General features: G+C 47.2%; 1 protein-coding gene across 5 annotated transcripts in view; it reads left to right on the plus strand.

Moving 5' to 3' along the window:
* The window catches only part of PIK3R6 (phosphoinositide-3-kinase regulatory subunit 6), a 134,471-nt gene that overhangs the window by 45,068 nt on the left and 64,495 nt on the right, over positions 1 to 24,908 (plus strand). For all 5 annotated transcript variants that reach the window (XM_089662675.1, XM_089662677.1, XM_089662674.1 and 2 more), the window contains 2 exons: positions 19,666 to 19,760; positions 24,786 to 24,872. In XM_089662675.1, coding sequence (XP_089518801.1) covers positions 19,748 to 19,760; positions 24,786 to 24,872 — 100 coding nt within the window. In that variant the 5' untranslated portion in view covers positions 19,666 to 19,747. The remainder of the gene's footprint in view (positions 1 to 19,665; positions 19,761 to 24,785; positions 24,873 to 24,908) is intronic.

Raw genomic sequence — 24,908 nt, forward strand, 5'->3', positions numbered from 1 at the left:
CGGTGCTGAATAGAAATAAATGGCCTGATCATGAAGGGGGTAAAATCTTCCAGAGATCAAGTGGTTAATGGAGGAGCACTCTTTGGGTCCAGCATTGCATGACCGCGCAATTCAAACTAAATTAATATCATTTTTTTCACACAAATAGAGCTTTCGTTTGGTGGTATTTGATCACCATCAGGTTTTTATTTTTTGTTATTTTATAAACAAAACAGACTGAAATAAAAAAGAAATTAAAAAATATATATTTTCTACTTTCTGTGATAAAGAACATATCCACTAAAAAACCTCCAGAAAAATAACTTCATTCTAGGACAGGAATTTATCAGCTCACGAGATTTCTTTTTTTCTTTTTTTTTTCACATATTGAAAAGATAACACGAATTCCTGGCACAGGGGCGGACTGACCATTTGGAAACTCGGGCACTGCCCGAGGGCCCGGGGTCAGTAGGGAGCCCCATGAGATGCCCCTGGTACCTTTTTCATAGGCTTTTTTGAGTTTGGGCAAGGACACAGGGGCCCCATGATCCCCTATTGCCCGGGGGCCCCATGAGTTGTCAGTCCGCCCCTGCCCTTGCACACACCAGTGCGACTTGTTGTGAGATTTGACAGTTTCAAGTCGCACCCTATTGTTGGCAACGGAACCGTTTGTATCGGTGCGACACGATACCAATTTTGAAAGTAGTTCCTGCGCAACTTTTTGCGGTTTCTGGTGCGACTTGCGTAGACATCTGTTCATGAAGTCACGCAGAAGTCTTCCAAGTTGAAACTGAATTCGCACTCACATAAGACTTTGAAATGGTGCGACTTAAAGTGACGTCGCAGGATTTTAAATGCGGATCCAGTGTGAATGCGGGCTTGCGATGATCTATTCAACAAACCAAAAGGGAGCAAAGAGGAGAAGTTCATTGGTAGGATTACATACACTGTAAAACCACCCGTCTATTCATAATCTAAGTCATCTACGGCTGAAGGTGACTCAGCAGACGCGTGAAAAATGCCCACCCTTGTCTAACACTCACTCACGGCACCTACTGAGAAGCAGCGCCATCACCCTAGGGCAGTGCTTGTCAACTTTCAAGGTAAAGGGAACCTCAAATGCGGCCCCCAATGTCTACAAAGGGTATGTATTACTTGGAATGCTACAGGAACCTGCCACAAAGGGAAGACTGGCTAGATCAGTGGTTCTCAACCTGTGGGTCGCAACCCCTTTAGGAGTCGAATGACCCTTTCACAGGGGTCGCCTAAGACCATCAGAAAACACATATTTCCAGTGTGTAAAGAGCAGCTACTGTGTAGAAAGCAGCTGCTGTGTTGAAAGCAGCTACTCTGTTCAAAGCAGCTACTGTGTTGAAAGCAGCAGTATTGGAGGTAAAACGACACTTCATGAATTATAATTACTGGTTAATAATTTTATGGTTGGGGGTCACCACAACATGAGGAACTGTATTAAAGGGTCACGGCATTAGGAAGGTTGAGAACCACTGTTCTAGATGAAATGGTCAGAGACCATTTTACAGGAGATGTTGGAGACTGAAGTCATGCTATAGGAGACAGTCAGAGACCATTTTACAGGAGACGTTGGAGACTGAAGTCATGCTATAGGAGACATTCAGAGACCATTTTACAGGAGACGTTGGAGACTGAAGTCATGCTATAGGAGACAGTCAGAGACCATTTTACAGGAGACGTTGGAGACTGAAGTCATGCTATAGGAGACAGTCAGAGACCATTTTACAGGAGACGTTGGAGACTGAAGTCATGCTATAGGAGACTGTCAGAGACCATTTTACAGGAGACGTTGGAGACTGAAGTCATGCTATAGGAGACAGTCAGAGACCATTTTACAGGAGACGTTGGAGACTGAAGTCATGCTATAGGAGACAGTCAGAGACTAGGGTCATGTTGCATGAAACCATTACCCCCGGTTCACACCTATGCGGCCATGCGGCCCGCGTTTTGCACGGGCACGAGAGCCCATTCATTTGAATAGACTCCCGTGCCCGTGACACGCAGGGGAAGAAGTCCCGGCACTTATTTGGAAAATGCAGCCGAGGTTCCCAGTACGGTTGTTTTTTCCAGTGCAGGAAGCGTGCCATTAGAACTAATGTCACCCGCCCGCGGGTCCGCAATTCTCTGTGCAGGTGGTGCGGCTGCACGGATTTTCATGCGGATCCGCAGCGGCACCACCCGCACAGATATGAACCTAGGGTTAGGCTCCATGTACACGGGACGTTTGGAAAACACTACTACACGATGGAAACTGACTGCTGGAAAACGTAGGTTAAAAACGTCTGTTTTCATACCGCGTTTATGCGCATTTGCGTTTAGAAGCATTTTTTAAAGATAACCTCAGGAGACCTTCCAAAATGACCAGAATGCACTGAAAAACAGTCAAAAATTACAGATTTCAGACATTTTGAGAGAAATAGAGAGAGCAGAAGCAGAGAGAGCAGTATTTGTTGAGATTCGCTGTTTTTTTTTTTTGTGGTGTTTGCATGTGTTCCGGCTCATTGTTGTGCAGAAATTATTACAGCAGCGTCTAACGTATTTTCTTTCATGCGAAACCTCAAAGTATGGTGTACCGGGTCCATTTGAGTACCGGGAAAACGCTTTGCACGCATTATTCATGATGAAAAAAGGCTCTGGACAGCATCTGGAAATGGAAGAGTTAAAAAAAAAATTCCAACCGCAAACGCTTATATACGCGGCTAGCCACGTTTACAAGTGTTTGGAACACTGATAAAATCTACTCTTGAACGCAAGTTTGGTGCGTTCAAAAAAGCGACTAAACTCAACTGCCTGTAAACGACTGTAAAGGACGATGTGTACATGGATACATAGGAAAACATTAGGGAGAGTTCAGGGGCTGCTGGAAAAAACGGAGAAAAGCTCCTAAATGTCAGTTTATCAGCTGCAGTGTACATGGAGCCTTAGACTACTGCTATTAAAGTGGTTGTAAATTTCAGATATGAAAAATGAACAAAGCATATCCCTCTATAGTGTGTTCTTGCCTTAATCCAGAGCACTAAGTCCTCATGCACACTGGATGTTTGGAGAACGCTGGTAACGTTAGCGGTGTTAAAAACTTGAGTTTTTCTGCTTTTTTTTAGACAAAAAAACCTCCAAAAACGCAGTTCTGCTGCATTTTACAGCATTTTTCAGCGTTAGTGCATTCTTACAGCTTAAAAAACTCCTCTAGTAACTCACTAGTCCTGGGTTGTTTTCTAGCCAAAAAACGTCCCTGCCAAAAAATTGTTGATTCCAGTTTGTGTGTGGATGGACACGTAGGATAACACGCTGGGGATGGACACATAGGATAACACGCCGGGGATGGACACATAGGATAACACGCCGGGGATGGACACACAGGATAACACGCCGGGGATGGACACATAGGATAACACGCCGGGGATGGACACATAGGATAACACGCTGGGGATGGACACATAGGATAACACGCCGGGGATGGACACATAGAATAACACGCCGGGGATGGACACATAGGATAACACGCCGGGGATGGACACACAGGATAACACGCCGGGGAAGGACACATAGGATGACATGCCGGGGATGGACACAAAGGATAACACGCCGGGGATGGACACATAGGATAACATGCCGGGGATGGACACGTAGGATAACATGCCGGGGATGGACACATAGGATAACATGCCGGGGATGGACACGTAGGATAACATGCCGGGGATGGACACGTAGGATAACATGCTGGGGGGTTTACTAGCTGTAGAAAAAAACATCAAAAGCCAAAAACAGCCGCTGTAAAAACGTCCCGTGTGCATAAGGACTAAGTGTCATTTCTGTTTGCTGCTTTGTTCCTCTGCTATCTACACGAGTCACTTCTGACAAGTTTCCCTGACACCAAGAAAAAGAAAAGGTGAAGGGGAGGGAGCTCCAATACACAGCCTGTGATTGACAGCCTCAGCTCTGTTCTTGCGTGCTGTGTGAAGAGGAGCGTGTCTCTTCCCTCCAATCGGCTTTCAGAACTTTCCTCACTGAGCTCTGCTGTGTGTTTCTTCAGCTCTCTGCCCCATTTTTTCTGAACTTTCGGACAACCTTTATAAATTCAGCACTGTGAATGGATGTAGAGAAGACTGCAGATAGACAGGTACAACGTATGTAGGAGGATTTGTTTCATCTCTGTGTATCTCCTGAGGCCAGTCACTTCACTGGGCATATGTGAGGGTTTGCAACCACTTTAAGGGGCCATTTACAAATCAATGCTCCCTCTACTGACTGCTGGGGCCCAAGGGCCACACTTCAAACATCAAAAGGGCAATGTGTGGCCCTCAGGCTTCAGGGTTGGGTTCATTTTTAGGATTTATATTCTCTTTATTGTGGAACTCCAGAAAAAACTATTCTTTGACCTTTGCTGGGGTCAGCTCAGTCCTAATTCTTGGCCATAGTTTGGTAGCCCAGTCCAGCCTTGTGTAGGTCTACCATCTTGTCCCTGACATCCTTGGACAGCTCTTTGGTCTTTGCCGTGGTGGAGAGTTTGGAATCTGATGGTTTGATTGCTCCTGTGGACAGGTGTCTTTTATACAGGTAACAACATGTGATTAGCAGCACTCCCTTTAAGAGACTGCTTCTAATCTCAGCTTGTTACATGTATGAAAGACACCTGGTAGCCAGAAATCCTGCTGAATGATAGGGGAGCAAATCCTTCTTTCCCTCATGAACATGCAGATCAGTCATCATTTGTTAGATGCATTTCTGCTGAATTTGTTGTTGCTATTCTGTCTCTCAGTGTTACACCGAACATTCCATTGTTAGACCGATCATTTCTTTGTGAGGGGCGAACATTCAACATCAGCCGGGGAGCAAATACGCATTTCCTTCACTGTACTACATCCAGAGGATTACTGCGGATGCTAAAAATCTTAGTTGCATTATGCAGCATTCCACTGATTTTGATCTTCTGGCTCAGCTGCTGTGAGTTCCGTTGCTCATACAGTGATGATAGGGGGTCACTCACTCTTTAACTCCTCCATTCAGAAAACATCTTGTATTGTATTCATGAATACAAGCCTTTCTATGAATGGATTAGGTGAGATTCTCCCACCCCCCCTTCCCTTATCCAATCATAGAAAGCCTTGTATTCAGTGAAAAAAATACAAGACATTCTCTGAATGGAGGAGTTGAAGTTTGAAGGACTCCCTATTATCACTGTATAGGCTCCGGAACTCATAACAGCTGAGCCAGAAGATCAAAGCCAACAGTGGAATGTGTCATAATGGGATGAAGATTTTTTTAACCGCATACCGCCCAGCCACTGTACATATACGGTGGCAGGGCGGCACTCACAGGCAATACCACGTTTAAAACGTGTGTTTTGTAAACAAATAGGGGGCACACGCGAGGTGCGTCGCCGCCCTATTTATTCCGCGGATCTCCGCCGCAGATGTCAGTCGCCGGGTCACAGCCACTTGTTAGCGGCTATGTTCCGGCGATCGGCGGCAAACAGTGACAGACAGCACAGCTGCAGTAGCTGTGCTGTCTGTCACTTCCCTGTCAGCTCGAGGATGAGCTGATCGAGAAAGAACAGTTTCTCTTTCTCGATCAGCCTTGTCCCGCCCAGTACACACCCCGCCCCCTAGTAAAACACTCCCCTCACTCCTATAACCCTTCCCTGCTAAATAAAGTTAACCCCTTCCTCCCCAGTGCCATTAGTACAGTGTCAGTTTTTTTTTTTTTTGCACTGATCACTGTATTAGTGTTTTTGGGGATGTCAGTGACCCCAAGTCAGTACCCCCCAATGTCAGAATGTCCGCCGCAGTCCCGCCATAAGTCCCTGATTGCCGCCATAATTCGCTGATCGCCGCCATTATTAGTACGAAAAAAACCCTAAAAATCCCAGTATCTTTCCCGCCATTTGTAGACACTATAACTTTCACGTAAACCAATTAATTTACACGTATTGTTTTTTTTTTTTTTAGCAAAGACATGTCGCAGAATGCATTTTGGCAGAAATTTATGACTAAATTTGATTTTTGCATTTTTTTTTTACTGGACATGTTTTATAGCAAAAAGTCCTAATTATTGTTTTTTTTTCCTCAAAATTGTCAGCATTTTTTTTTATAGCGCAAAAAATAAAAACCGCACAGGCGATCAAATACCACCGAAAGAAAGCTCAATTTGTGGGGAAAAAAAGGATGTAAATTTAATTTATGTACCGTATTGCGCAATTGTCCGTTAAACTAGCGCAGCGCTGTATAGCAGAAAAATGGCATAAATTGCAGTATCTATACCATAGTTTGTAGACGCTATAACTTCACACAAAGCAATCAATATACACTTATTGGGATTTTTTTACCAAAAACATGGAGCAGAATACATTTTGGCCTAAATTTATAACTAACTTTGAGTTTACTATATATTTTTTATAGCTGAAAGTAAAAAATATTGTTTTTCTTCAAAATTTTTGGCCTTTTTATGTTTATAGCGTGAAAAATAAAAAGCGCACAGATGATCAAATACCACCGAAAGAAAGCTCTATTTATGTGAAAAAAAGGACGTAAAATTCATTTGGGTGCAGCATAGCATGACCGCGCAATTATCAGTTGAATTAGTGCAGCGCCAAGTAGCAAAAAGAGGCGTGGTCATTAAGGGGGTAAATCCTCTGGAGGTCAAGTGGTTAAGCATCCCCAGAAACCCCTCAGACACAGTATAACAAGAATAGAGGAGGCTAAGCTGGACCCAGCAAAATGTCCAAAAATATTTTTTTCTGGAGTTCCACTCTAAAGTTGACCGACCATTAACTACACAACCTTACGTGAATACAACTGACATTCCTGACCTCTTATTGGGGGGGTCACTGGAGGGTGTAGTGTTGCTGGAGAACGGGATCTATTATTGCTGGGGGGTCTTATGTTGCTGTGGAGGAGTCTATTGCTGCTGGTGGGATCTAATGTTGTGGGGGGCTACGTAGGGATATATTGTTGCTGGGGCCCTATTGTTGCTGTGGGGGGGTCCAGTTTGTTTTGGGGTGAGGCCTATTGTTGCTGCCTGCGTGAGGGTCTATTAATGCTGGGCATGTTTGAGGGCCTATTGATGCGGGCAGCTGGGAGATCTATTGTCATGTGGGGGTTTACTGTTGTGGGGGGTTATATTGTTGCTGGCTGCGTGGGAATATATTGTTGCTGTGGGGGGGGATCTACTTTGTTTTGGGGTGAGGCCTATTGTTGCTGCCTGCATGAGGGTCTATTAATGCTGGGCATGTTTGAGGGCCTATTGATGCGGGCAGCTGGGAGATCTATTGTCATGTGGGGGTTTACTGTTGTGGGGGGTTATATTGTTGCTGGCTGCGTGGGAATATATTGTTGCTGTGGGGGGGATCTACTTTGTTTTGGGGTGAGGCCTATTGTTGCTGCCTGCGTGAGGATCTATTAATGCTGGCTGGTGTCCTTGGGCATGTTTGAGGGCCTATGATGGCCGGCAGCTTGGGGATCTATTGTCATTTGGGGGTGTACTGTTGTGGGGGGTTCTATTGTTGCTGAGGGGGGCTTGTGTTGCTGGGGAGTGGTCTATTGTTGCTGGAGGTGGGATCTACTGTTGCAAGGGGGGTCTATTGTTGCTGGCTAACGAGAGATCTGTTGTTGCTGAGGAGGTGTATTGTTGCTGTTGGGGAATATACCATCTACTGTTGCTGGGGGGGATCTACTGTTTTGTGTGAGGTCTGCGGGAGGGTCTATTAATGCTGGCTGCTGGGGGATCTACTGTTTTGTGTGAGGTCTGCGGGAGGGTCTATTAATGCTGGCTGCTGGGGGATCTACTGTTTTGTGTGAGGTCTGCGGGAGGGTCTATTAATGCTGGCTGCTGGGGGATCTACTGTTTTGTGTGAGGTCTGCGGGAGGGTCTATTAATGCTGGCTGCTGGGGGATCTACTGTTTTGTGTGAGGTCTGCGGGAGGGTCTATTAATGCTGGCTGCTGGGGGATCTACTGTTGCTGGCAGAAGTTTATTGTTGATGGGGTGAATCTATTTTTGCTGGTGGGGTCTGTTCTTGTTGGTGAGGATCTATTGTTGCTGGTGTGGGGTCTATTTTTGCTGAGGGGGTCTATTGTTGCTCGGGGGTGTATTGGGATGAGAGCAGGGGGCACGGACAAGGGGCGTTGCTTGGATGTGAATTGGGGGCAAGGACAAGGGGGGGGGGGTCGTACTGAGTACAACAGATCCCTTACATGTATTTCATTATTGTATTTAGCTGTCCACTTGGAGTTCAGCTTTGACAAAATACAAATTCAGTCAAATCCCCCAAGTTACATAGAGGTACAGTAATATTTCTTGATAGCAGTCATTATAATATGAAGATTGCCCAGCATGCTGGAAAGTCTCTACGCAGCTGACTGCCACGGAGAGCAGAAAACAAAGCTTTGACCACGGATGGGCCACGTGCGGAATCGGGCGCCATTCAAGCTGTCCAGGCATGGTCAGACGTCTGGCCCCCCGACCGGTCTACGCCCGGCCATCGTCTCGCCCTGCGCCCCCGATTACAATTCATCAACCACCAAGTTCCGCCACGCTCCGGACTTAACAGACGTTTGTATATTTTTAGAGGAAAAACAGGAACCCCGGCTACTTGTTGAAATATCTTTGGTTGATGATTTGTTTTTCAGCAGAGAGAAAAACTTCCCCTACCTCCGCCTCCGATCAAACATTGTCTTTCCTGATAGAACGCTGGAGACGTATATTCGACTTCCTGGTGCGCTTCTGTTTGTGAGCGCCGGCTATTAATAGGGATTCCGTTTGGGGAGGAGAAGAACAATTTTAAGTGATGTTCCGGGGATCCAGAAGGATAGAATGGAATAATTTCGAGGAGAACCCCATGCCGGAGACACTAGCTTTGCTTTTTATTTGATTTTTTTTTTATACTCCGGTGAGACGCAGAAGTCCCTGTGCTGAAGGATCGATGACTGATCCCAGCAGGTGAGAACTCCGTACTGATGTGGTGTGGGAGGAGCCTCTGTGTCTAATCCAAAGGACTATGTGGAGGTGGGAGGAGCTATTGTTGGATCAAAAAGCGTTGGGCCTGATTTACTGAGGGATATGTAGATAGGATGGGGCATTGATTGCACATGGACAACAAATTCTATGCTGATGAAATTTTCTATGCTTCCATGATGTCCATACGCACAAGCAACACCGTTTGTAAGTGGAATTTACGACCAATTATTAAGGTCATTCCTTAAAAGGTAATCGATATAACCGAGGGCATGGTGGGCAAGGTACGTCTTTTTGCTGATGACGCAACAGGGTTGATATTTGTCACATGGAACTTGTTTCAGCATTGGTCAAAGCAGCGGGAAATGCAGTTCCACTCTATATAGATCTTCATATTACTAAAGGGATCACCAGCAGGAGGAGGAGGTCCTGATTCCTCTATATAGATCATCATATCACTAGAGGGATCACCGACAGGAGGAAGGAGGTCCTGATTCCTCTATATAGATCTTTATATCACTAGAGGGGTCACCAGCAGGAGGAAGGAGGTCCTGATCCCTCTATATAGATCATCATATCACTAGAGGGATCACCGGCAGGAGGAAGGAGGTCCCGATTCCTCTATATAGATCTTCATATCACTAGAGGGATCACCAGCGGGAGGAAGGAGGTCCCGATTCCTCTATGTAGATCTTCATGTAATTCGAGGGGTCAACAGCGGGAGGAAGAAGGTCCCGATTCCTCTATATAGATCTTCATATCACTAGAGGGATCACCAGCGGGAGGAAGGAGGTCCTGATTCCTCTATATAGATCTTCATATCACTAGAGGGATCACCAGCAGGAGGAAGGAGGTCCCGATTCCTCTATATAGATCTTCATATCACTAGAGGGATCACCAGCGGGAGGAAGGAGGTCCCGATTCCCCTATATAGATCATCATATCACTAGAGGGGTCACCAGCAGGTGGAAGGAGATCCCGATTCCTCTATATAGATCTTCATATCACTAGAGGGATCACCAGCAGGAGGAAGGAGGTCCCGATTCCTCTATATAGATCTTCATGTAATTCGAGGGGTCAACAGCGGGAGGAAGAAGGTCCTGATTCCTCTATATAGATCTTCATATCACTAGAGGGGTCACCAGCAGGAGGAAGGAGGTCCTGATCCCTCTATGTAGATCATTATATCACTAGAGGGGTCACCGGCAGGAGGAGGGAGGTCCCGATTCCTCTAAATAGATCTTTATATCACTAGAAGGGTCACCAGCGGGAGGAAGGAGGTCCTGATTCCTCTATGTAGATCTTTATATCACTAGAGGGGTCATCAGTGGAAGGGAGGAGGCCCTGATTCCTCTATATAGATCTTTGTGTCACTAGAGGGGTCACCAGCAGGAGGAAGGAGGTCTTGTCGTATTTCTGGTTGGCTTTTTTGGGAGGGCTCCCTCGCTTGGCTTAAGCTGGTTGCTGCAAGTCTTGTAGGATCTGGTAGAAACATATTTTATACACTAGTGGGATTCCAAACAGGAGGAAGGAGGTTCTAATTCCTCTATATAGATCTTTATATCACTAGAGGGGTCACCAGCGGGAGGAAGGAGGTCCTGATTCCTCTATATAGATCTTTATATCACTAGAGGGGTCACCGGCAGGAGGAAGGAGGTCCTGATTCATCTATATAGATCTTCATGTCATTAGAGGGATCACCAGTGGGAGGAAGGAGGTCCTGATTCCTCTATATACTGTAGATCTTTATATCACTAGAGGGGTCACCAGAAGAAGAAGGAGGTCCTGATTCCTCTATATAGATCAGTGTTCATGTTTTCTTTGTATGCCTGTCAGCTTGGTCCATGAATGTTTCTTTGCTTAGCCAGCTGGTGAGAATGGTTTGTTTTTCAGGTTTATGCAAGAAAAAAACGATCATGTGCATTCTGTGGTGCGCCTTATAAGATCAGAACGAAAACAACATCACTTAAATTAGGACATGTAAAGCTGAACTCCGAGCACAAAAACTTTAATTTACATTAATTACTCAATATCTGCAAAGGTTATAAATCCACTTTGTATGCATCAAATACCTTTGCAAACCCAGATACTACCTTGTAAAGCAGCAGTAACAGCATCACTATGGTCTATATATTCTGTAGAAAGAGCAAAGCTGTGGGAGGGGCTCAGAAAGCTCCACCCACTACAGGCTGTCTGCGGAAAACTACAGGAGGGGGCAGAGACAGGACCAGGCACCCTGCACAAGAGGAAAGAGCAGAGCTGTGGGAGGGGTTCGGCAAACTCCACCTATTACAGGCTGCCTTCAGAAAACTGCAGGAGGGGGTGGAGACAGGACCTGGAACCCTGCACAAGAAGAGATCTGTGGGAGGGGCTCAGCAAGCTCCACCCATTACAGGCTGCCTGCAGAAAACTGCAGGAGGGGGCGGAGACAGGACCAGGAACCCTGCACAAGAAGAAAGAGCAGAGCTGTGGGAGGGGCTCAGCAAGCTCCACCTATTACAGGCTGCCTGCAGAAAACTACAGGAGGGGGTGCAGACAAGGCCAGGCACCCTGCACAAGGAGAAAGAGCAGAGCTGTGTGTGTGTGTGTGGGGGGGGGGGGGGATCAGCAAGCTCCACCCACTACAGGCTGCCTGCAGACAACTACAGGAGGGGGCGGAGACAAGACCAGTCCCCCTGCACAAGCAGAGAGAGCAGCAGTGAGCGGTCTTTATGACAGGAAGTCTCACACTGGATCACTGCACAGATCTGGAAGAAATGGACACAAATCACCAGGATTTAGAAATACACAATGGTGAGAACTTTCCAGCTGCTTCTATAGGCTAGAAGAATATGGATACACAGGGGCGGACTGACAACTCATGGGGCCCCCGGGCAATAGGAGATCATGGGGCCCCTGTGTCCTTGCCCACACAAAAAAGCCTATGAAAAAGGTACCAGGGACATCTCATGGGGCCCCCTACTGACCCCGGGCCCTCGGGCAGTGCCTGAGCTTCCAAATGGTCAGTCCACCCCTGTGGATAAATATCTGGATAAGTCATTGATCTCAGTGTGGACACGTTGGCATTTGCTGTACTGAATAGAAAATAAATATTCTCATTCCTCCAGCACATGTTCCATCTTCACTGTCCGCAAGACGCAGTTTCCATCACTCCATCCCTCACCTATCACAATGGAAAGATGTTCTTAGTGTTCCTGCTGAGCTTGTACCTGCTGACTCTTTCTTCGGTCCCCCTTGTCCATCATCCATGTTGCACAATCCAAAAGATCTGCTGATGACATCATCAGAGTGAGAACATTTTAGTGAATCGGGTTCAGCTGAAAAATGTTAGCAAGTTTCACCTCTTAGAGAATTATGTTGTGTGTTTCCATAAGCAGCAGACCAAAAAAGAAGCTACCTTTAGCCCGGGTTCACATATGTGCGGTGCAGTACATCGTATGTGATTCAGACAGGAACCGCACCGCATTCCAGTGCATATTACATGCGATTTGTGTGCGGTACAATCGTTTTGTATGGCTCTAATCTCATCGCACCCGCACCAAAAAGGTGCAGGACCCTTTTTTTGGTCCGCAAAAGAATCGGATCGCACGGGTATTCACACCTCTGTGATCCAATTCTGCACATCGCTTTTTGCGGCACGCTTTCAGGGTGTTGTTAACCCCTTCACACCGGCCCCTCCTGGCCCTTTAAGAGTTTCAGAAGCCGGGAGGCGGGGTGGGGTTTCGCCATCACGGCGGTCACATGATCGAGAAAGCTCCCGATCGAAAGAGGAGATCGGGATCTTTCTGTGAGTACCGGACATGTGTGCTGGGAGCGCGTTCTCGGCACATATGTTCTTTTTTAATAAAATGCAAATGTGCGGCCGCTCGGCTTCTAGGCCCAGACACCAGGAGGGCGCACATTTGCATGCAGCCGGCGTGAAGAGGTTACCTTAACATACACACCCGCAATGGTTCGCATGAACGGGGTGCGATTATGATGCAGAATTTGCAACGCATCAGTGTGAACCCGGGCTAAATGTGGTCTAAAGGCTAAAGTTTCTTCACCATCATACCTGCTATGCATGAAGGTAAAATAGCCTTCTGTGTGCAGCTCCCCTCCAGCCCCCCCAATACTTACCTGAGCCCCATCCTGATCCAGCGCTGTGCATGAGAGCAGCAGCTCTCCTGTCTCTCTCCCTCCTCATTGGCTTAGGCTGCATTCAAACTTGAGTGTAGGAAATTAATGCGTTTTCTCACGTATTTTCACATGTTTTTCATATACTATTTTTCAGGCATTTTTGTGGTTTTAACATTTTTTTTTATTAGTCAATAGAGTAACATATCATCTGTTGCATCATTTGTTACCTGGGTTTTCAGCTTTTTTAGCTTTTCCATTAGATTTTCTTTATTATTATTCATTTATTATTATTATTGTTTTGTTGGCTGTGGTTGGAGTTGGGGTTAGGATTCGGGATTAGGGTTGGGTAGGGGTTAATATTTTATTTGTTGTCTTCTTATTATTTATTATTGTTTTTGTTAGGCTTAGGGTGTTAATATTAATAACAATAAATTAACAAAATAAATACATAAATAAAAATAATCATAAATAAACAATAAATAAAATACATTAATCAAATGTAATAAATAAATAATAATTCACCCCTAACCTTAACCTCCCCCCAAAAAAAAAAAAAAAAAAAAAAGAATTTTATATATATATATATATATATATATATATATAAATTTTATATATATAAATAAAATTAATAACAATAATAATAATTACCCTAATCCTAAATAGATAAATGAATATTAATTGTAACTTTATTTTTTTTTTGGGGGGGGAGTGTTTATTATATTATTATTATTGATAATTTATTTTCTCTCTCTCTCTCTTTATATATATATAAATTTTAGGGTTAGGGGGTTACGTTTAGGGGTTAATTATTTTGTATTACCTATTACTCATTTATTTTATTCATTATTTATTTCTGATGATTTGTATTTATTTGTATATTTTATTTCATATTTATTTATTCATATATTATTATTTTCTATTTAAATGTTTTCATTTGAGCAGAATATCATGCAAAAATGCACAAAACATGCAAATCGCCCATTTCCATTCATTTCTATGGTATTAAAAATGCTTGCAAATGCGCAAATCTGCCCTATTTGAGTGACAAAGTATTTTGGAGCTTCAAGCTTAGGTGTGAATGGGGCCTTCTGGCTCCCACTGCTGTCAATCACAGCCAGTGAGGAGGGATGGGGGGGGGGGATAAGCCGCCTTCTGTGTGTCTTATGGACATACAGAGCCGGCTTGGGAGCAAGCCCACACAGGTACCCCCATAGCAAGCAGCTTACTATGGTAGGCACTGGGCAGGGAGGGGAGGAACCAGGAGCGCTTGCGGGGGACCCGAGAAGAGAAAGAAATGCATTGTCGGGGGGGTCCTGTTATCTCTGTGAGAGGTCGTGTATATACCTGACCAGGGGCGGACTGACAACTCATGGGGCCCCCGGGCAATAGGGGATCATGGGGCCCCTGTGTCCTTGCCAAAACTCAAAAAAGCCTATGAAAAAGGTACCAGGGGCATCTCATGGGGCCCCCTACTGACCCCGGGCCCTCGGGCAGTGCCCGAGTTTGCAAATGGTCAGTCCGCCCCTGTACCTGACACATTACAGAGCATGTATGTACCTCACAAGAAACAATATATCTGATGACAGGTCCACTTTAATGGTCATCAGGATTTGGGATCAGTGGCAACTGTGATAAAAAACAATGAATGTACTGTAATGTATTACAACAAGCGTCATTTTCTTTGTCTAAGTGTGTCTAAATATCTAAAGCTGAAAGGGTGAACAAGGCCGGAGCCCTGCTTCCCTTTTTTGGGTGTGCGTGCGGTAAATGTAATCTCTAGCGGATATTGACGGCAAAGGCACAGCTTTCCTAAGTGCTGACCGGTAAAGAAAACTTCAATACCAAACTCTACAAGTCAAGTAAAAAAACCCAAAAAACGTCCCTAACCCCCCCCCCCAACATCGACATGGTTATTCCATTTTTTAAATAAAACCTTTCCATTTTCATTATATTCCTTATTTTAGAACCAGTAGCATCAGCACATCTCTGTGCTTCTCTATGCATTGTAGGCGGATCATGGCTGGTAGGAGGGGCTAGCAGGGTGCTGTACATAGCTTTCTGAAAACATCACACCCTGCCTCAAAACTTCTCTCAAGAGTCCTCAGTCCTGAAGCAAGCAGTGAGTAAGGCTCCATGTACACTGCAGCTGATAAGCTGACGTTTAGGAGCTGTTCAGCGTTTTTTTCCGCAGCCCCTGAACCAGGGGTGGACTGACAACTCATGGCAATAGGCAATAGGGGATCATGGGGACCCTGTGTCCTTGCCCAAACACAAAAAAGCCTATGAAAATGGTACCAGGGGCATCTCATGGGGCCCCCTACTGACCCCGGGCCCTCGGGCAGTGCCTGAGTTTCCAAATGGTCAGTCCGCCCCTGCCCTGAACTCTCCCTAATGTTTCCCTCTGTGTCCATGAACACATCGTCCTTTTACAGGCAGTTGAGTTTACAGTCGTTTTTTTGGGAGAGTGCATGTGACCAGCAAAGGACCAATCAGCACTGTCCAGACAAAGGGTCAGGGGTTATGAAGCCTCATAGGACAATCAGGAGAGAATGAAAACTCCTCCTACAAGATTAACCAGTGCTCTGCTGGACACTGATAGAAGTCGCAAGACTGCTATATACTGCTGCTGAGAAAAGGCTCTTTGGTCTTTGCCATGGTGGAGAGTTTGGAATCTGATGGTTTGATTGCTCCTGTGGACAGGTGTCTTTTATACAGGTAACACAATGAGATTAGTAGCACTCCCTTTAAGAGACTGCTTCTAATCTCAGCTTGTTACCTGTATGAAAGACACCTGGGAGCCAGAAATCCTGCTGAATGATAGGGGATCAAATCCTTATTTCCCTAATGAACATGCAGATCAGTCATCATTTGTTAGACGCATTTCTGCTGAATTTGTTGTTGTATTCTGTCTCTCAGTGTTACAAAACACAGAAAAATTCGATTTTCAGACCGATCATTTCTTTGTGAGGGGCGAACATTCAGCATCAGCAGGGGAGCAAATACGCATTTCCTTCACTGTATTTACTATAAAATATGTACTTCTTCTGGGGACCACAAGGAGTGCAGTTCGTTCTGCAATCCTGTGACCTGTGATCAGGAATGAAGCCCGCTGTCAGCTGACATCACTCACCCAGTCCAAGCTGGGTAAGGATCCTGACTTTAAAGCCGGGATCTACCCAGAGTCTGGAGTGGCACCTGACTCAGCCTCTCAGCAAGCCTCCCAGAGCCTGAGCTAGCCGCTCCCTCCTCCTTGGTAGCCCAGAGCTCCAGTGAGCTGGGTGGGGGGGGGGGGGGGGGCAGAGCAGACAGCAGTGACAGTCACCTCCATCTGCTCAGAGCGGCTGTGAGAACTCGGTGATCAGCAGTCATTTGATCGCTCAGTTCTCACACTTAGAGCTGGCGGAAGACAGATATAGCATCAGATCCATACCGCATCCACCTAGGGAAGTATACCTGGTGGGGAAAAATCCCTACTTCTCTTTTAAGCCCTGATGGAGGGAAGTGTGAATCCCCAAATGTGTCGGCTTTTTTCATGTTGTTGACTATTCAATACAATATAATAATCCTTCTGGACTCGATCACCGCTGGTGTGACGCCCTTACTATATCTTATACATTTATTATTGATTTATTCCAGGTACTTATATATCACCATCAATATACACAGCACTTTACATATATATTGTACATTCACATCAGTCCCTAACCCTCAAGGGGAGTACAATCTAAGGTCCCTAACCCTCAAGGGGCGTACAATCTAAGGTCCCTAACCCTCAAGGGGCGTACAATCTAAGGTCCTTGACCCTCAAGGGGCATACAATCTAAGGTCCCTAACCCTCAAGGGGCGTACAATCTAAGGTCCCTAACCCTCAAGGGGAGTACAATCTAAGGTCCCTAACCCTCAAGGGGCGTACAGTCTAAGGTCCCTAACCCTCAAGGGGCATACAATCTAAGGTCCCTAACCCTCAAGGGGCGTACAATCTAAGGTCCCTAACCCTCAAGGGGCGTACAACATAAGGTCCCTAACCCTCAAGGGGCGTACAATCTAAGGTCCCTGACCCTCAAGGGGTGTACAATCTAAGGTCCCTGACCCTCAAGGGGCGTACAATCTAAGGTCCCTGACCCTCAAGGGGCGTACAATCTAAGGTCACTAACCCTCAAGGGGCGTACAATCTAAGGTCACTAACCCTCAAGGGGCGTACAATCTAAGGTCCCTAACCCTCAAGGGGCGTACAATATAAGGTCCCTAACCCTCAAGGGGCGTACAATCTAAGGTCCCTGACCCTCAAGGGGTGTACAATCTAAGGTCCCTGACCCTCAAGGGGCGTACAATCTAAGGTCCCTAACCCTCAAGGGTCGTACAATCTAAGGTCCCTAACCCTCAAGGGGCGTACAATCTAAGGTCACTAACCCTCAAGGGGCGTACAATCTAAGGTCCCTAACCCTCAAGGGGCGTACAATCTAAGGTCCCTGACCCTCAAGGGGCGTACAATCTAAGGTCACTAACCCTCAAGGGGCGTACAATCTAAGGTCCCTAACCCTCAAGGGGTGTACAATCTAAGGTCCCTAACCCTCAAGGGGCGTACAATCTAAGGTCCTTAACCCTCAAGGGGCGTACAATCTAAGGTCCCTAACCCTCAAGGGGTGTACAATCTAAGGTCCCTAACCCTCAAGGGGTGTACAATCTAAGGTCCCTAACCCTCAAGGGGTGTACAATCTAAGGTCCCTAACTCACATTCATACATACACATACTAGGGACAATTTAGACAGGAACCAATTAACCTACCAGCATGTCTTTGGAGTGTGGGAGGAAACTGAGGTACCCGGAATAAACCCACACAGGCACAGAGAGAACATGTAAACTCCAGGTAGGTGGTGCCATGGTTGGGTTTAGAACAGGGCTTGAAATTTCCACTTGCCTGCTCGCCAATGGCGAGTGGAAATGATGGTGGGGGTGAGTGTGTCCCCAGGGCCGTCTTGCTGAGCAGGCTCGGAGCTCAGGCCGGATCTGTCAGTGGCACTGGGAGCCGTCAGACTGCTCAATAGCTGAGCGCAGTGAAAGCAAAGCAAGGAGTGTGTGCTGTGCTCTCTGCCTCCCCCTAGAGTGCAGTACCCGGCTCTGTGAGTGAACAACGAAGTACTGCAACTTTGTATGGGTGTGTGTGTGTGTGTCTGTGTACATGTGTGTGTTTGTGTGTCTGTGTATGCATGTACAATTGTACATGTGTCTGTGTGTATGTACATGTGTGTATCTGTACATGTGTCTTCGTGTATACATGTGTATGTGTGTGTGTTTGTGTGTATGTATGTACATGTGTCTGTGTGTATGTATATGTGTGTGTGCATTTCTGTGTATGTACATGTATCTGTGTGTATGTGTTTCTGTACATGCCTGTGTGTGTATACATGTGTCTGTATGTGTGTGTATACATGTGTCTCTGTGCGTGTGTACACATGTTTCTGTGTGTATGTGAGTCTGTACATGCCTGTGTGTGTATACATGTGTATGTACATGTCTGTGTGTGTACAGGTGTCTCTGTTTGTGTGTGTTTGTTGGTGGCGTGTAACTCTAAGGCCTGGCTAGTAGCTCAGGACTTGCAATTTTAAGCCCTGGTTTAGAACCAACGATCCCTAGTACTGCCAGGGGGAAGTGCTAACCACTTAGCCACTGTGCTTGCCCACTTGTTAGGCACACATTTAACCCCTTGATTGCCCCTTGATGTTAATCCCTTCCCAGTCAGTGTCATTAGTATAGTATGATCACTGTATTAGTGTCACTAGAGACATCAGTGTCAATTAGTGTCCCTCCCAGCCAGTGCCTGTTAGCGCCAGATTGTCCACCACACTATCACAATCCCACTATAAGTCGCTGATCGCAGCCATTACCACAATGGGGTCACTTTCACACAAACCAGTTACTATACACTTATTGGGATTTTTCTTTATCGAAGACACATAGCAGAATACTTTTTGGCCTAAATTTATGAAGTTTTTTTTGTTTTTAAGTGGATATGTTCTTTATCACAGAAAGTAGAAAATATACATTTTTTTGTTTTTTTTTTAATTTCAGTCTTTTATAAAATAAAAAACCCGGTGGTGGGTGATCCAATACCACCAAAAGAAAGCTCTATTTGTGTGAAAAAAAATATATTAATTTAGTTTGGAAACCCACACAGGCACAGGGAGAACATGCAAGCTCCAGGCAGGTGGTGCCGTGGTTGGGATTCGAATCAACAACCCGAGTACTGTCAGGGGGTGGGGGGTGGTAACCATATAGTCACTGTGCTGCCCCATTATACATCTCTGTGATTGCAAAGATCTGTTTGGCATGCAGAAGAAAATGTTTGTAAGCACCAGACTCTAACTGGGAAGAGAGCACAGTGCAGATCACAGCAACATCAGCAGAGTGCATATAGGAATGAGGAAGGTTCTGATCCAGTCATATCAGTGATGACAAAGTCTCTGGAGAAATCGTCATCTGATCCATTTTCAGAGATCATTTTCCAGATGAGATTAGGAAATAAGAGTGTTCTCTATCGATGGAAATACTGAATGACGTGTTGTCTGTCTTGTGTCCCGGCAGATCTGCGGAGGAGAGTTCAGCTGAAGATTACACACGTGTGTGAGCCTCCATCACCAGCCTCCGTCTGATCAATGCCTCCTCTATGGACCTCTCAGGTGATCCCACTCAAGATGTCATTCCTAGATTTTTATTAAGGGTTTTGACAGGCAGCTGTACACCTTCTGTGCCCATTATGAGGGGTTCCCACCATCCCTGTGCTGAGTTCCCGGGTCTGTACGCCCGCTGTGCCCATTATGAGGGGTTCCCACCATCCCTGTGCTGAGTTCCCGGGTCTGTACACCCGCTGTGCCCATTATGAGGGGTTCCCACCATCCCTGTGCTGAGTTCCCGGGTCTGTACACCTTCTGTGCCCATTATGAGGGGTTCCCACCATCCCTGCACTGGGTTCCCTGTTCTGAACACCAGCTGTGCCCATTGTGAGGGGTTCCCACCATCCCTGCGCTGAGTTCCCGGGTATGTACACCCGCTGTGCCCATTATGAGGGGTTCCCACCATCCGTGCGCTGAGTTCCCGGGTCTGTACACCTTCTATACCCATTATGAGGGGTTCCCACCATCCCTGTGCTGAGTTCCCAGGTCTGTAAACCTGCTGTGTCCATTATGAGGGGTTCCCACCATCCCTGTGCTGAGTTCCCTGTTCTGTACACCCACTGTGCCCATTATGAGGGGTTCCCACCATCCCTGCGCTGAGTTCCCTGTTCTGTACACCCACTGTGCCCATTATGAGGGGTTCCCACCATCCCTGCGCTGAGTTCCCTGTTCTGTACACCCACTGTGCCCATTATGAGGAGTTCCCACCATCCCTGCGCTGAGTTCCCGGGTCTGTACACCAGCTGTGCCCATTATGAGGGGTTCCCACCATCCCTGCGCTGAGTTCCCTGTTCTGTATAACAGCTGTGCCCATTATGAGGGGTTCCCATCATCCCTGTGCCGAGTTCCTGGGTCTGTACACCCGCTGTGCCCATTATGAGGGGTTCCCATCATCCCTGTGCTGAGTTCCTGGGTCTGTACACCCGCTGTGCCCATTATGAGGGGTTCCCACCATCCCCGTGCTGGTTTCCTGGGCCTGTACACCCGCTGTGCCCATTATGAGGGGTTCCCATCATCCCTGTGCTGAGTTCCCGGGTCTGTACACCCGCTGTGCCCATTATGAGGGGTTCCCACCATCCCTGTGCTGAGTTCCTGGGTCTGTACACCCGCTGTGCCCATTATGAGGGGTTCCCATCATCCCTGTGCCGAGTTCCTGGGTCTGTACACCCGCTGTGCCCATTATGAGGGGTTCCCACCATCCCTGCACTGAGTTCCCTGTCCTCTACACCCGCTGTGCCCATTATGAGGGGTCCCCATCATCCCTGTGCTGAGTTCCCGGGTCTGTACACCCGCTGTGCCCATTATGAGGGGTTCCCATCATCCCTGTGCTGAGTTCCCAGGTCTGTACACCTGCTGTGCCCATTATGAGGGGTTCCCACCATCCCCGAGGGATTTTTATTCTCCATTATACAGAATGTAATAGGAGGAGATGAAACGCACAGAGATGGGTCGGTACTTATGGAAGGGAGTTCTTGTTGTCGCAGCAGATAAGAAGTCTGGATCCACCTACAGCTAAACTGTCACTTTTGTGTGGGCTGACCCTGTACCCAGTGTTCCCTTTATATTGATCCCACCCATCAAGTAAACCTTTCCTTCCAGAGATATAGGAAGGCTGATCTACAGAGAACATAACAATCTAACTCAACACACCGCCATTAATGTCTAAACCGCTGGCAACAAAAGTGACTCCACCCCTAAGTGACAAGGTCCAAATTGGGCCCAATTGGCCATTTTCCCTCCCCGGGGTCATGTGACTCGTTAGTGTTACAATGTCTCAGGTGTGAATGGGGAGCGAGTGGGTTACACTTGGTGTGATCGCTCTCACTCTCTCATACTGGTCACTGGAAGTTCAACATGGCACCTCATGGCAAAGAACTCTCAGAGGATCTGAAATTATGAATTGTTGCTCTACATAAAGATGGCCGAGGCTATAAGAAGATTGCCAAGACCCTGAACCTGATCTGCAGCACGGTGGCCAAGACCATACAGCGGTGTAACAGGACGGGTTCCACTCAGAACAGGCCTCGCCATGGTCCACCACAGAAGTTGAGTGCACGTGCTCAGCGTCATATCCAGAGGTTGTCTTTGGGAAATAGACGTATGAGTGCTGCCAGCATTGCTGCAGAGGGTGAAGGGGTGGGGGGTCAGCCTGTCAGTGGTGCCAGCATTGCTGCAGAGGGTGAAGGGGTGGGGGGGTCAGCCTGTCAGTGGTGCCAGCATTGCTGCAGAGGGTGAAGGGGTGGGGGGGTCAGCCTGTCAGTGGTGCCAGCATTGCTGCAGAGGGTGAAGGGGTGGGGGGGTCGGCCTGTCAGTGGTGCCAGCATTGCTGCAGAGGGTGAAGGGGTGGGGGGGTCAGCCTGTCAGTGGTGCCAGCATTGCTGCAGAGGGTGAAGGGGTGGGGGGGTCAGCCTGTCAGTGGTGCCAGCATTGCTGCAGAGGGAGAAGGGGTGGGGGGGTCGGCCTGTCAGAGCTCAGACCATACGCCGCACACTGCATCACATTGGTCTGCATGGCTGTCGTCCCAGAAGGAAGCCTCTTCTAAAGATGATGACCAAGAAATCCGCAAACAGTTTGCTGAAGACAAGCAGACTAAGGACATGGAGTACTGGAACCGTCTCCTGTGGTCTGGTGACACCAACATCAACTGACTGGGTTCAGATGGTGTCAGGCGTGTGTGGCGACAACCAGATGAGGAGTACATAAACAAGTGTGTCTTGTCTACAGTCAAGCATGGTGGTGGGAGTGTCATGGTCTGGGGCCCCATGGTGGTGGGAGTGTCATGGTCTGGGGCCGCATGGTGGTGGGAGTGTCATGGTCTGGGGCCCCATGGTGGTGGGAGTGTCATGGTCTGGGGCTGCATGAGTGCTGCCGGCACTGGGGGGCTACAGTTCATTGAGGGAACCATGAATGCCAACATGGACTGTGACATACTGAAGCAGAGCATGATCCCCTCCCTTCAGAGACTGGGCCGCAGGGCAGTATTCCAACATAACGACCCCAAACACACCTCCAAGACCACCACTGCCTTGCTAAAGAAGCTGAGGGTGAAGGTGATGGACTGGCCAAGCATATCTCCAGACCTAAACCCTATTGAGCATCTGTGGGGCATCCTCAAACGGAAGGTGGAGGAGCGCAAGGTCTCTAACATCCACCAGCTCCGTGATGACGTCATGGAGGAGTAGAAGATGGAAGGTGGAGGAGCGCAAGGTCTCTAACATCCACCAGCTCCGTGATGACATCATGGAGGAGTGGAAGAGGACTCCAGTAGCAACCCGTGAAGCTCTGGTGACCTTCATGCCCAAGAGGGTTAAGGCAGTGTTGGAAAACAATGGCGGCCACACAAAATATTGACACTTTGGGCCCAATTTGGACCTTGTTACTTAGGGGGGGACTCACTTCTGTGATATACTGTACATAGTACACCACAATGCACAGATGTCAGCCATGTGGTGTGATGCATTAGAGGAAAAAGATGCAGATATGTTGTGACCCACAGCTAATGTGGACTCTTATAAAAAGGCTGACCCTGATGTATGGAGGCACTCTGCCGTGGACTCTAATATAAGGAGGATTCTGATTTAAGGGGGGACTTTGATGTAAAGTGGACTCTGATGTAAGGGGGGGCTCTGATGGGGACCCTGATGTAAGGATTGACTCTGATGGGGTTCCTCATGTAAGGGGGGAGTCTGATGGGGACTCTGATGTAAGAGGGGGGGGCGCTCTGATGGGGACCCTAAAGTAAGGGTTGAACCTGATGTAAGAGTGGGCTCTGATGGGGGCCCTGATGTAAGAGGGGGCTCTGATGGGGGCCCTGATGTAAGGGGTGCTCTGATGGGGACCCTAATGTACAGTAAGGGGGGGTAGATTTGATGGGACCCTGATGTCAGTGAGATTCTGATGGGACCCTGATAAAAGGGGTGACTCCCATGGGGTCTCCGATGTGATAAGAGAGGTGCAGATGGATTTTATTTTTTTACCTTTTATTAGTGGATTTGTTTTACTGAAGTCATTTAAAAACATCTCCAAGTAAAACATATTCATTCATTTAAATTTTATACATTCATTTTTAAAACCGATTTTTTTTTTCCAGCCCATGAATATTTGTGTAATGTACATTGTATGATGTGGCCCTTGTACTGAAAAGTTTGGAGACCCCCGGCTGTAAAGGATCACAAAGAACTGGGGCAGCACAGTGGCTAAATGGTTAGCACTTCCACCTGGCAGTACTCGGGTCGTCAGTTCAAATCCCAACCCTGGCACCACCTGCCTGGAGTTTGCATGTTCTCCCTGTGCCTGCGTAGGTTTCCTCTGGTTTCCTCCCACACTCCAAAGACATGCTGGTAGGTGAATTGGCTCCTGTCTAAATTGTCCCTAGTATGTGTATGTATGGATGTGAGTTAGGGACCTTAGATTGTACGCCCCTTGAGGGTTAGGGACCTTAGATTGTACGCCCCTTGAGGGTCAGGGACCTTAGATTGTACACCCCTTGAGGGTTAGGGACCTTAGATTGTACGCCCCTTGAGGGTTAGGGACCTTAGATTGTACACCCCTTGAGGGTTAGGGACCTTAGATTGTACACCCCTTGAGGGTTAGGGACCTTAGATTGTACGCCCCTTGAGGGTTAGGGACCTTGGGTTGTACGCCCCTTGAGGGTTAGGGACCTTAGATTGTACACCCCTTGAGGGTTAGGGACCTTAGATTGTACGCCCCTTGAGGGTTAGGGACCTTAGATTGTGCACCCCTTGAGGACAGGGACCTTAGATTGTACACCCCTTGAGGGTTAGGGACCTTAGATTGTACGCCCCTTGAGGGTTAGGGACCTTAGATTGTACACCCCTTGAGGGTCAGGGACCTTAGATTGTACGCCCCTTGAGGGTCAGGGACCTTAGATTGTACGCCCCTTGAGGGTTAGGAACTGATGTGAATGTACAATATATATGTAAAGCGCGGCGTAAATTGACGGCGATATATAAGTACCTGTAATGAATAAATAAATAACAAACACTAAATGATATTTCTTCTGCTTCTCAGCAACCGAGGCAGACATGGTCCATCAGAAGGTGCAAGCCATCCTCCGGGGCCTTGATGGCCAGCATGCAGCACTGCAGTCTGACCCAGGTAGGTTGGTGGGGGGATGGGAGGTTTGATGGGGAG

This window comes from Staurois parvus, unplaced genomic scaffold (assembly GCF_062004578.1).
Source record: "Staurois parvus isolate SC_StPar_1 unplaced genomic scaffold, SC_StPar_1.0 ptg001519l, whole genome shotgun sequence".
NCBI lineage: Eukaryota > Metazoa > Chordata > Amphibia > Anura > Ranidae > Staurois > Staurois parvus.